This window comes from Amblyomma americanum, chromosome 6 (assembly GCF_052857255.1).
Source record: "Amblyomma americanum isolate KBUSLIRL-KWMA chromosome 6, ASM5285725v1, whole genome shotgun sequence".
NCBI classification, from domain to species: domain Eukaryota; kingdom Metazoa; phylum Arthropoda; class Arachnida; order Ixodida; family Ixodidae; genus Amblyomma; species Amblyomma americanum.
Genome location: NC_135502.1, coordinates 44,810,771 through 44,824,659, shown reverse-complemented (window position 1 = coordinate 44,824,659; position 13,889 = coordinate 44,810,771). Strand labels below are relative to the sequence as shown.

At 44.8% G+C, this 13,889-nt stretch overlaps 1 protein-coding gene across 2 annotated transcripts in view; it reads right to left on the bottom strand.

Moving 5' to 3' along the window:
- LOC144136733 (uncharacterized) overlaps positions 1-13,889 on the bottom strand; it is a 101,850-nt gene that overhangs the window by 57,070 nt on the left and 30,891 nt on the right. For both annotated transcript variants that reach the window (XM_077669307.1, XM_077669309.1), the window contains exon 2: positions 10,807-11,012. In XM_077669307.1, coding sequence (XP_077525433.1) covers positions 10,807-11,012 — 206 coding nt within the window. The remainder of the gene's footprint in view (positions 1-10,806; positions 11,013-13,889) is intronic.

The following is a 13,889-nucleotide window of genomic DNA, read 5'->3' as shown; positions in this document are numbered from 1 at the left end:
TCCATGTTTACTGAAAATTATTCCAGAACGGTAGCAAAATAAGTATGTGAATAAGTATGTAATAGAGGTTCATTGACATGTGCGAATGGCAAAAAAGAAGGTGATTATTTTCAAATTTCTGTCATTTTTCGTTCCACTCATCCCTACAGTTAACCATCCCCCTTCTCCGTCCCACTTCGAGAAGGCTCTCTCTTTGGCTTATAGAGGTTCATACCTATCTTGGTCACGTGACTGCAGATGGTACGTTTCACCTGCCAACTGGTGAGCCAGGTGGCAATGCGCCATTCTCCAGCCAACTATCCGTTGTGCACGGCCCGGAAGCACACTTTGTGGCCTGTACATTTTTTACAATGACTGTACGGCTACTGCTACTGCGATGGCGCCGTATATTCCGCGAAGACTGCCTGTTATAGGCGTCACTGTAAAGTTCTGCGTGAAAACAGGCGAGTTTTTTGTTTTCCTGAATGCCACTGGATAGCTTAATGTACGAGGAATTTGTTCACAGGTTAACAGGTATGAATACTCAGACCCCTAGATCAAGAGTGATCTACACATGTAAGCTTTATACATATTAATAATTACGATGTCTATATTTCACCGCGGTGAGGCATGATGATAGGAGAGACGACAGCTCGCTTCATCAGAGAACTGGGAGTGTTTTGAGTTTGTCGAGCCAATAACGAAACCGAAAGCTCTTTTTGCAGTTCGGTATCATTATTGCTGTCCAAACGGGTTAGCTCCCGCCACAATTAGAAACGTTTAATACCTTATTAATTACAGAGCCTCTCTTAACCTGTGACTATCTCCTTAATGCAGACATGAACCCGGTGAGGAGAAATGCTGAAGATGAGAGCATAGTAAAAAACCTAAATAAATCTAAGCGAAAAATTAAGCGCGTCTCTCATGACATATTATATAAGCAAGTCGACTTATGATGCCGATAAAATGCACGGCATTTGCACATGCTGACATGTGTCTTTCATGATCTGCATCAGAGGAGTGAAGAGTCGAAATATTCATATTTGACAGGTCCCTCATATGGGTTTCCTATGCAACGATTCCCAAAGCCACGAGCGCTACTTGCACTGCGTTTAAAGCACGCTGATAATACTCTCCTCAAGTAACGTATGTTGCTGGGCTAGTTGGATATGCATGTTACACTTCAAGAAGCACATATCGTCAGCATCGTCGTCCTGTCTTGTCTCGTGTGGTTTGTAGCGCTTTGTTTCTTGAACTCTCCTCAACGACGTCACAGGTGATTGCGGCCTATTCCTGAGCGAAAGTTCTAGCTGTTGCAAATTGCTCTGAACTCCACGTTTAAATGAAAGGACCAAGTCTTTCGAACTTTGGAGTATGTCACTTATGTAAAAAGACGCAACCTGGCTTATTAAGGTTTATTTACAACGCGTGATGCCAACATATTTATTTTGGCTCTTGGAACCCTATCCGAGTTGAACCTATCCGAAACAACATGTAAGTTGAAGACTGAGAAGAAGATCTTGCCCGCAACAACTTATTAGTACAATATTAAGGAAAGCCAAACCGAATGCACAATTTTTCTTCTCTGTTCTAATGACGACAAACCTCCAAGGAACCTAAACACAATTTTACTGTGCTTTCCCAAGGCGAATATCCTTGAGAAACACGGAGAGGAAACTCCCCGAGTGTGTGATGCCTATCACAAATGGCGTTGCGTTAATGAGTTCAGGTAAACAGGGTTCCTGAAATCAGAGTGGTAGTGAAATGGTAATAACATTTTGCGCACATATAAGCTGGCATGTGATGTTTGTTTAGGTGAAAGGTGATTTGAGTGTATTATGTATGAAATTAAAAATTCGTAGATTGTTTTTTGTTTGTTTTTTTTTGCTGGAAAAATAATCTACCTCTTGACATACATCGGAGTAGTGTTTTTTAGCGACTGGCTGGAATAACGCACCAATTCCCCACAAAAGTGTGAACAGGCAGAGCTTAGTTTATTAATAAATGATTTTAGCTTAATAATAAAAGTTACTGGAAACGAGAGAACTATTCCAGGATGCCAAAGACTTGCTACATCTTGGATTCACCATATGAATCGCACTGGCCGTCACCGCTACTAGACATCGACGTCTTCAAGAGATTACTGCTGTACCCCGTCAAAACAGTGGCCAAGAACTCTTAGCTAGAATTTCACGCCGAATTGCTGCTTGGTTGTGTCTAGTCAGTACCTTTGTTTGGGCGAGGTGCGTCGCTTTTTCGAAGGCACGTACTTGAGCAAAGAAGACGGGGACAAACTAAATAATGTATGACATGTACAGGGCGCTCTGTGCATGTCTTATGACACTAAGCGTTAAAATTGCACTAATTGGTGTTTGCGTATGTGGAAGTATTTTCTAAGCGACTCGCTCCTTCAGATGGTAGGGGTTACTGCACACATGACACAAATGAGAAAAAAACTACAACGGATGTTATCGGCGCCGTTGTGCGCGACATAGTGCCCTTGCTTTTACTGTCTACGCCCTTTCAGGACTGGTTCTTTGAAAAGTAAAGAAAAAAAAGCACAGCTTTAGGGACAGAGCAACAGCCAGCACGAGGAATTGTGAAAGTTCCCTCGTCACTATCCGTATAATTCATCTCGTCCCGGGCACAGTATTGCGACGCAAGTTTTCCTGTTTTTTTTTCTTTGTTCCTGTCGCTCTTGAATCTAGAGAAAGCGCCGCTGTTCTTATGCACGCACGAACAACACCCCCCCCCCTCCCCCCCAGGGCGCGACATTTCGCGGTGTTTCCGTCTCACCGAGGAGCGAGCCTCCCGCGCGTTGTGCAAAGCGCAGAAACCCGCAGAAGCGCCCTCTCGCGGTTCGCCGGCTGAGTCTCACACCCGCGCGCACGGTTACTCGTCTTGAGAAGCGCGACGGGGGAACACGGGAGAGGGGAAGGCCTGTCGAATTCACGCGCGTACAAGCGAGACACTCTCGAAGACGACACGCGGCGGCGCTTCGAGCGCTGGTTTTCAACTGCACAACACCTCGCGGGCGCATAAATCCAGGCAGCGGTGCGCGCTGCCGCCCCGTACCTGTGCCACGGTCGGTGAAGGTTCGAGGAACACTGAGAAGAGGAAGCCGGGGGGGGGGGGGGGGGGGGGCTGCTGCGATCGTTCGAGGAATCAAGACAAACGACGGGCATCCGCAGTAGAGCCATTTGCATTCCCATTACGATTGCTAGGCTGTTGCGCACATATGAAAATGGCAGAATAATGAGCACGAACTGCATTGCATTACGCACCCTGAAACACTCGCGCCCCCTCCGCCGCCGCTGCACCGCAACGCACCGCGAACAAAGTTACAGGCGCACAGCTCATTACCATAATAACGAGTGAAGCGGAAAGGAAAGTGCGTGCGTGTAAATATTGTAAGCCGAGCGATGCGCCTCCCCCTTTTCCTCAATCTCCAATCCGTCCCTCTCCGCTCCCTCTGCCAGCTCTGCGCATTGCCGGGGTAACACTCCACCGTATTAATAACGAAGATTTAAGGCGCAGAGGGAAGCGTCCCCGCAACACCTCTCACTGACGCCTCTGGCGTCGCCGTTGCTGGGCTTGGCTGGCCCTATAGCAGCCGCACACCCATGTTCCGACCCTTCGCCCCTTGTGTTTGCCTGTCGCCACCCATGCGTCTGGCGCTGCTGCGCTACGGATGGCGCTGCAGAGCTGCCAACGCCTGCATAAAGAAGCACTTTGCGTCGAGTGACGCTGTCCGAAATAAGCACACAAGAGGGACGTTGCGGGGAAAATGCGCGTGCGTGAATTGGAATTCAGCAGTCGTGCTGAGAGGACGCAAACGATTACTTGCAGTCAATGGCGGCACGCCTGTAGGAATATATGCATGCCGCCTATGTTTTTATTTTTGGTAAGCACATTCGAACCGTTTCATTGATTTGGCATCGTGCAGAGATGTAAACTGTTGTCGGAAACAAGTACAAAAAAAGGCTTTGCCCGTCAAAAAACGGCCCTGCCTAAGCACGCACCCGCCGCGGTGGCTCAGTGGTCAGAGCGTTCGGCTACTGATCTGGAATTCCCGGGTTCGAACCCGACCGTGGCGGCTGCGTTCTTATGGAGGCAAAACGCTAAGGCGCCCGTGTGCTGTGCAATGTCAGTGCACGTTAAAGATCCCCAGGTGGTCGAAATTATTCCGGAGCCCTCCACTACGGCACCTTTTTCTCCCTTTCTTCTTTCACTCCCTCCCTTATCCCTTCCCTTACGGCGCGGTTCAGGTGTCCAACGATGTATGAGACAGATACTGCGCCATTTCCTTCCTTTCCCCAAAAAACCAAATATTATTATTTTACTAACCCCGTAACAAACACCGATCCTCAAGCTTCGGATGCATTCTGTGATAAACACAGTACGCGCAACACATGTGACTAAAGCTGACGCTGAGGGAGGTAAACTGTCGTCGTAAGCAAGCACTAAAGATTTGGATTGGTTTCATGGGGTTTAGCGTGCCAAACGGACTCAGGCTATGAGCGACGCCGTTGTGGAGGGCTTCATCGAAATGCAATCATCGCCGCCGGGATCGAACCTGCGTCTTCCGGGTCAGTAGCCGAGCTCCATAACCAATGAGCCACCGCGGCGGCAAAAAGGCACACCAGGGAAATATTTCGCAGTAAGGTTTGGCGGGATAGTTGGTTCATACTGAAGAAGGGTGTAACTGCGCGAAAGGGCTAGGACAACATGAAGGAACACACACGGGGCTTAGACGTTTCTAATTGTCGTGTGTGTTCCTTCATGTTGTCCTAACATTTCGCTCAGTTACGTCCTTTTTCAGGAAATGCTTTCCCCATCAAAAAATTGGTCCTGCATAACCACTGAAAAAAACAGCAACCTTCAAACTTGTTCAGAAAAAGAAATTGCACCAAGGAAATGCACATCAGCATTTAAAGTTGTTCGAGGGCAAAAGAAGATGGAAGACAAGAACGTGTTTCAATTAATCGTGTTTTAGCAACGCTTTTCCGGCGACCAAAGCTTCCGGAGGGGCGTTGCACATTGCTGACACTTAAAATGCTGTTACCGCCCTCTATAAAGCCTCTCCACGCCAGTAGTGGTTCGTGAGTCCCGCAGCGCAATCTGGTGCTAGCTGGGGTCATAGGCGTGGTGGATTCTTTAATTTATCATGCTCTTCCGTCTTTTCGGGAGCCAAAAAGTTAGATTTCTTGTTTCTTAGCACTAGCTGGAAATGCTGGACCACCTCGAGATCTCGTGATCGTTGCTCGCGCGGATTAAGATCACATAGCAAGGTCGAATCGCCAAGTGTCATCGGTCATCCATGTTTTGTTTGTCCATTGATTAAAGTTCCATGTGGCTCTTTCAGTGTGTTGGATGACCTTTCAAGGGGGCACGTGGCTGAGAAAATGATGATCTTTGTCTAAAAATCGAATTTTCGATTTTCGCTTCTTTTATTATCTATAAGCCTCCGTGTTTCATTCCCAAGAGTACAAGCGTCGAATATAGATCCGAAATTACACAGAATTGGTATTTAAAAACACCCAAAGTGTCAGAAAAATGAGAAAAATTGAGCTGCTTTCAGTACGACAACAAATACGAATAGTGGCTTTTTCTTCTATTGTGGCACTGCAGGCAAGCAGAGAAAACATTGTTTCGTATGCGAAATCCGGCAGTTTCGCAGCTCAAAAAAATGAAATTAGATACTAGTGTTTTCCACGTCCCCAGAAGCTCCATAGCTACTGGCATGTGGTTCAAAGCTAACTTGTGATAGTCAGGCAGTGAGCAAGGCAGATAGCGGGGCAAATAAGGTATAATCTAGTGCTATCTTATTCCTGCACTGAGGAGAACCAGGATACAAGAGTATCCCTACATTTCATACCATACAATCATTAAACTAATCAAAATTTTATTTCTTTCTTACACGTGCACTAAAAGCAGATTACACCGACGGAGGTCGCAAAGTGACTGGGTGCATAGGGACCTCCTATGTTAGTAAATATAAATGAATTCCACAACAAGCAGTAACAAATACGATCAGAACAGGTTACAGATGTCACAAGAACTTATCGAATATTACTAAACGAAACGCCAAAGTAAGTGGTTAGAGATACAAAAAACGTCAAGACGGCGAAACTCAGCTCCATTGTAAAAATAATATGAATAATAAAGAAAGCTTTAATTTTTTCTTAAATCTTCACATTGGTTTCAAGACATTTAGTTCACGTGGTGATGAATTCCAAAGAAAAAATTATGAAAAGAAAAATGAGTGTTTTTCGAAGTTACTGCTGACTTTAGGCGGAATGATGTTGTTATTGAAGGCCAACCAGGTGTCGCTGACATTGAGGAGGGAAGACGGTGGAATGTAAGACAATGACACTTGACCTCTGATGAGTTTGCAAATTAGAATGCAGTGATTATAGTTAAGAAGTTGAGATAATGAGGAAGTGTTGTCCGAATACTGTGACACTTTTCCGCTATTAATGTGGGGCTGTAAGATAAACTTCGAATTGCAACTATTTGAAGAGATGTGAAGTGGACTTGTATCTTTTAACCAAGAAAAGAATTCTTTAACTAATATGAGTGTATAAAAGCGTAATAAAGCGATACTCTTACAGAATGGGGAAAAAATCGACACGCTTCAGAAGTGATCTTAGGCAGCAAACAATTTTGTTTGTGGGACCCATATGAAAATGGCCTTTAAGGTTTTTGCCAGTTATAAAACCTAACGATGAGTAACCATTCTATGGAATGTTTTATTTATTTATCTATGCATATAGAATCATCGCCCATCGGGAAGTATAGCAGGGGGATTGCAAACATTGTGTGTCATCCGTAAAAAAGAAAAGTCAAAGAAAAAAGACCGAATAAAGTAAGAAACAAAAATTATGAAAAAATATGCAATGAAACCCACAGAAAACTGGCCTCATGCAAGGCTGAGGAGAACACGTTGGGTGGAGCATTGATTGCTGTTTCGGCCATGCGATTTCATTCATTGAAAAAGAGAAGAATGAGTGAGCAAGCACCTTCGTAGGGCAATCAATCTCTCGAACTCTTTCGAGTGATCAGTTCTAGTGAAAATGTAGTGTGGGGCCTTCAGGTAAACATTTTTGTCTATACCAGTGTCAGCATTAAATACACTATGAAAAAATTTCAACCTCAACAGTTTTCTCCTTTGATAAAGAGGTTGCCGCCCAAGCTCGCTTTTAATGCTTGTTACCCTGAAACCAAATTGATAATTGTCAATGACGAAGCCTGTAGACCGCTTGTGAATAAGATCTAGTTTGTTAATCAGGTTGTGCGTATGTGGGTCCTGATTATACACGTATATTCTAGAATAGAGCGCATATTTGTTAGATAGAATGGTCTGGAAGTTTCGTTTAAAAAAAATTCAATGCAGCACTTGGCTTGCAGTCTTGCAGTCTACATGCTGGTTCCATGAACAGTCAGACCAGAAGTATACGCCTAAATAATTAAAATTATTTATTTATTTATTTTAGATACCCCAAAGGCCCTTGGGTGAGGGCTTTACATCACGGTCAAGGAACTTGTCATTAATGAGGCATTGAGACGAGAAAGGCTACCGTTTTAATGTGAGTCGTACATAACACTTCTTTATGTTGAGACTGATTTTGCACCTATCACACCAGGATGCTACATATAGTGCGAAAAACTTAACTTCGCAAAATGATAACGTCACTTGAATTGCGGATGCATCTATAAATAGCACAAATCGCCAGCCTAGAGGAGTGTAAGGGAGACGAGATCCCTTCGGTAACATTATTAATAAAAACTGAAAAAAGTAGTGGCCCTAAAACCGTCCGCTGGGGCACTCCCGACGTCACATCAACAGATGAAGAAGATGCACCGTTAATTATGGCACATTGTGTTGTATTCGACAAGCAATCTTGTACCCAGTAAAGAACAAAGGCAGGCTAACTAAAAATGGACAATTTATGCGATAAGATAACATGTGGAACAATATGAAGTGCGTTCTCAAAGTCTAAAAATACAGAATCAACTTCAAGGCTTTTATCGTAAGAGGCAGGGATGTCATTTTAAAAGGCACAGCATTGGATGACGGTTGACAATGTGGATTTAAAACCATGTCCGTATTGCAAGAAAAAAATAGTTTTCTAGACGGCTCGTTATCGCGCTGTACATTAGTGTCCCAAAGACACTATTAAGAGAGTATTAACGTGCACTTATTAAGAGAGATGGGATGATAGGTGTTAACCAATTGTTTGCTGGATAATTTATGGATGTGTACTACATTCGTGGACCTCCATTCTGATGGTAGTTCATTATCCTGTATTGGTTTGTTAAATAGAATGGCAAAGGAGGGCATCAGTGCTAGGGCATATTTTTTCAAAACATGATTGGACATTGCTTCTGACCCTGGAGGAGATTGCGGATTTAAATAGTGAAGTAGTGAAAACAGTCTCCGAGACAATAATGCCAGGCATCAGCTCAGGTGAGCATTGCATGGTGGATGATTTGAAGTATGCATCAAAAAGCATTGTATTACCAGCGTCGTCATATACAACAGAATAGCAGGAGTACAGTACAGTAAAAATAGCGGGAGTTCCAACCGAATCTTTTCTATTGGACTTCCCTTATTTCCATGCGTCCTTTGATTTAATACGTATTTTTTTCTTTCAGCGGAAAAAATATTGTTAGCTTTTTTTATGAGTTTTTTTCAAGCAGGAGACAAGTTGCTTGAGCTCGTAACGCAAACCATCAGGCCTCCCATCCCTATAGGGCTGACAAAATAGACACTTTTTATATGGGCACTTTTTAAATGGACACTTTTTATAACGGTTTATATTTTCTGCATTTTCCAACAATCATTTTGAATGGGACATGTAGGTGAATGAAAGAAACGAGTTCAGACCTGAAAAGAATTTACGTGCTGTTAAATTCTATGTATTCAGAGCAGCCTTAAAACTCGGACAGAAACGCAAACAGATCCTGTGTTATTATGTCAACGTTGCCTCGATCATCCGAAAAAAGAAAAAAAAGCCTTACATGGCAGTGGGATCTGAGTTTTTAAGGGTTTACAGAGAATAGTACCGGTAACAACCTTATGGTCACTAATACCAGGAATTGTTGTGACTGGCTTAATAATCTCTGAGTTATTTAGAGCCCAAGACTAACAGTGGTAGCGCATGAGCCCCTGTATCACGGAGATGAACTTACAAACTGATGAAAACCACAGTCACTCCGCAGCACTTCAAAGGATGAATGCACACAGGATTTGCTTAATGAAACAGGGAATTTATTTTTGCAATTTCAGGGAAGGTAAAGTCCTCACCAAGAAGAATGCTGTCTCATCCAAAGGTCGACAGTGCTTCAAACTTTTGAGAATTAGTACAATTTGAGCCGGTAAAAGGATCCGATGGAAAAGTTGAGTGCATTCACCAGTTAAATTTTGCACAGTATTGCATCACATGAAGGGTCTCTGAACGACAGTAGCATGCTTTTCATTCTTTTGTCCACAAGAAAAAAAGACACCGCTGTCACGGGCATTAGGATCTTTGCGACAGACCTAAAATTCCACAGAAAAAAGTCGGCACCAAAAACTGTTGTCCAGCCACAATTCTCTGCCTAGTACGACATCAGCTTCAGTCGTATCTACTAGAGAAAATGATTCTTCCCTCTTATTTTTTATGCATCAACAGTTAGATAAAAAAAACTTAAGTTCATAATTCGCAGTTATGCGCTTTGTGACAGCGGATTTTGATTGTTATTGTTGCTGGACACTTTCTAACATGCCGGAATTAGTTATAAACGAACATTTTCCTTCCGATAATCAATATATTCAAACGAAGCTTATATCTTTTATCACCCTGCTCCTTAGCAAAGGCAAGCAGTTTCTTCCTTTGCCAACGCACGTGACTGGAAATATCCTCGCTTACAGACATGTTTTTTTTATTTATTTATGCGCATTAGCGAGCAACTTGTCTTTTTATTTGAAGGAAGAAAAGTACAATAATCGTCCTATTCCTGTCCGGAGAAAAATACCAATCTTATGAGCACACTCAACTGCCGACGTTTCAATTGTTAGCCAGAAATTTTTACTACAAATCCTGATAACGTTACCTTCTGATTCTCACCGCATCTCGCCATCGCTGTCTTGCAGCCAAAAAAAAAAAAAGACAAGGTTGTTCCTTCGTGATATATTTTCAAAATTGTCTTGCTGAGTGAAGACAGCATCCAGGTGGATGGTTAATGCTATACTGTGTGCCTTAAGGTGTAACTGAACGCCCAGATTGCTCCAACCTGTGACCTCGTTTTCTATCGTGACGATTCAGTCCGTAATTGTAGCAAGCAAGCCTTTCACTGGCTGATTTATGGTTCGCTTTGATTTTTTCCAATTCGTCTAGAACCCTTTTATGGCCCTTCTGCAACTCTATAGTAAAGCAAGAATGGCTATTAGCAACTCCGGTTCCTCTGCTTCAAAAAAAGGACCGAGATTCTCTTGAGCATAATCGAATAGTATGTCATCTACTCTAGGATTTGCAAAAAAAAAATGCGTGACCTGCAAAAATTGAACCAAGAAAGGAGTTGAGAACGGATATAAAAAAAAAACTGGCAATTGGTCTAACTGTGAAATTTTCAGTCACCTGGCACAAATGTTGACAAAAAAAAAAATCAGTTCTAGAGCACGTCCAATCAAACCGCTTACACATTACCCCTCACATATTCGCGGATCCCATAACTGCATTTCATAACATGACTCTCTTAACTGATGATACTGATACCTCGTCACGATACACGAACACCATCGTATTTCTATCAAAGCGCCGTGCGCCGAGCGAAAGCACTCACGTCGACCCTGATGCCGTCCACGGGGAAGAACTGTCCGGGCGGCCGGTCGGAAGGCACGAAGCGGAAGAACTCGACGTCGTCTCGGTACCACTTGACGGAGTAGAGCACGTCTCCCTCGAGGTCGTAGGCGCACCTCAGCCGGGCCTCCGTGCCCACAACCACCGTCTGGGGCACCTCCAGCGATAGGATTCGGATACACCGCACTCCTGCACACACGGTTAAAAGAGGCTGTCTCATCGAACTGAGCGGTTTTTCTTTTTTTTTTCACTCACGATGAGTAAAAAAAAGTGCAGAGTGCGACTAGCAAGGCTCGAGCCCTCAATAAGAAACGTTTCAGAAAAAGCACTCCATCGCAAGAGTAGGATGTTCGTAGTGCCACGTTTGGATTGCGTCGGGGAAGGAACAATTTCTGCGGCTGCAAGGGATTGTGTCATCGCAAAAAGAAGGAGCTTTAGTCGAGAAAAAGAAAGATAGACTCTACATGCCTCAATTTTCCTATGCATACTCCTTATAAGCATGAAAAAAAAATACTCTGGTACCTTCCTGGTATAATTCAAGGCAAATCCATGGTCTGAGCATTTTGACCTCTGTAACGGTTCAATGTCCAGTAGACTACACGCCGTCCTGAGGCGCCCTGATGGTAAACCATGCTCGAAGAGCGTTAAAGGAGGCGCTCACTTGTTTTCTGCTCCAGCATGATCAGATGATCCTAATGATGAATTATGAGTTTCTAGCGGGTAGTTACTAAGCAAGAGACTGGACGTCAAATCAGATGAACGTAAGCGGCAACTGTAACTGCAGGAAAGGCTCAACGCTGTACAAGCGGCGGCTCAAATTCACTGCCCTCACCAAAGAAGCTAAAGTTGTATTGTGTGCAAGCAGACGAAGGCTGTCCTGCAGCGCTGAATGTTGACAGTGGAATGGAAAGGAAGAAGTGCACGAACCTTTAGAGAGAAAATGGAAACGTGGGACTAATGTGTATCATGGTAACTTCACAATGCACTGACCTGCACATTTTCGGCCTTCGCTTAGCGTCGTGTCGCACTATGAGTCAGTGCACACTGACGTTCTGGCACTCACTCGTGACACAATTGCCAAAGGCGGCTGAGAGTAACGATTTATTGGCTGGACATGGTCTGCAACTCAGATCAAAGGCGCGCTATTGGATCCAGTGACAAAACCTTGCTATATTTTTTATAGTACATAACCTTTCCTTGCGAGAATGGGTGCGGCAATCTTTACATCACTCTAAATACAAAAGAACACCATTGTTCCCAGATTTCATCCTGCAGTGCACAAAAACTGAACTCAGGTTCACTTAGCTCTGCAGAGTTGAGCTCATAAATCCCACGCACTGGGTAAGAAAGGAGCAGTCACGCGCAGTGGATGTGAAAATGCGTCATCGATTAATCGATAGCGGATGCGGAAGGACTCATGTATTATGTCTTAAGGCATTCTGTGCATAGGTTTGCAATAATATTACGCTTCCCTCGCTGCCTATATTCTCGGTCGTCATGGCACTTTGAACAAGGCCAGCCCGTGGGCGACGTGAGTCCAGCGTCGGCGGCGCTTCGATCGCCTACGGACGCTTGCGTACAGTAGAAAAAAGCGAGAAAGGAAAGAGAAAGCAGGGGAAAGGAATGGGCCGCTTGTCACGGGCGGGAGCTTCGGCATAATTGATAATGACGGGCCATGTTGAAGGCGTTCGCTCCGGATCGGGTCAACACAATGTCTGACACCTGCATCGATGCGGCCCCTTTGCCGCTATGTGCGACCCATTTGATTGAATGCACCAAAGCATCGCAAGCGACATGATGGAAGAAATTGCCAGCAGCTTCACGTCGGCCTTGAGAAGACTCGTATATATTTTTAGGCATATACGGGCTTGTATTAGGTTTATTGGGGTTTAACGTCCCAAAGCGACCCAGGCTATGAGGGACGCCGTAGTGAAGGGCTCCGGGAATTTCGACCACCTGGGGTTCTTCAACGTGCACTGTCATCGCACAGCACACAGGCCTCTAGAATTTCGCCTCCATCGAAATTCGACCGCCGCGGCCGGGATCGAACCCGCGTCTTTCGGGCCAGCAGCCGAGCGCGCTAACCACTCAGCCACAGCGGCGGCTATACGGGCTTGTATTGGAGCACTGAAACAATATTGTCTGTTAGATTCAAACAAGGATTAGTTCACTGGCTCTTAAATACCGCACTGATTCGACATGAGTTAGCTCGTCCCTTGCAATTACGCAGTCAGAACTGCGTGTACACAAAGTGCAATAAAAATTGGCCGGGAAAAGTGCCGCCCGATGCTGCAATAATAATAATAATAATAATTGTTTTTTGGGTGGGAGGAAAGGAAATGGAGCAGTATCTGTCTCATATATTGTTGGACACCAGAACCACGCCGTAAGAGAAGGGATAAAGGAAGGGAGAGGTGCCGTAGTGGAGGGCTCCGGAATATATTCGACCACCTGGGGATCTTTAACGTGGACTGACATCGCACAGCACACGGGCGCCTTAGCGTTTTTTCTCCATAAAGACGCAGCCGCCGCGGTCGGGTTCGAACCCGGGAACTCCGGATCAGTATTCGAGCGCCCTAACCACTGAGCCACCGCGGCGGGTATGATGCTGCAACGCAGGATTAGATTTCGGGAGAGAGAGCGGTAGGTTTTCACGCGACGAGGTAGGGGTGGGGGGGGGGGGGGGCTGCGTAGTTGCCAGGAAACGCCGTCCACTGGACGTTTTCGTTTTCTTTCTTTCTTACGAAATATCAGGCCAGTAATCGTTATGTCGCAGCGGCGATGATACTGTCACCCTGGTGTTCACATACTGACGCCTCCTCCGCATTTAGCGTCTTTTCGTTTGCGCATATCTCGTTTCATCGTGTTCGGTTAACGTCACTGCCTTACTCCTGAAATAAACACAGCAAGGAAAGAGGGTAAATAACCAAATGGGGTAAAAGCAATGGCGAAATGGTTCAAAAGCGGACACCCTCCCGTTATCGCGTTGAGATCAGATCAGAGCCTCGACGGTGAACAAAGCCTAGCCGGTCATTTTCTTTCTTTTTGGGGGCGATACGCGCGCCG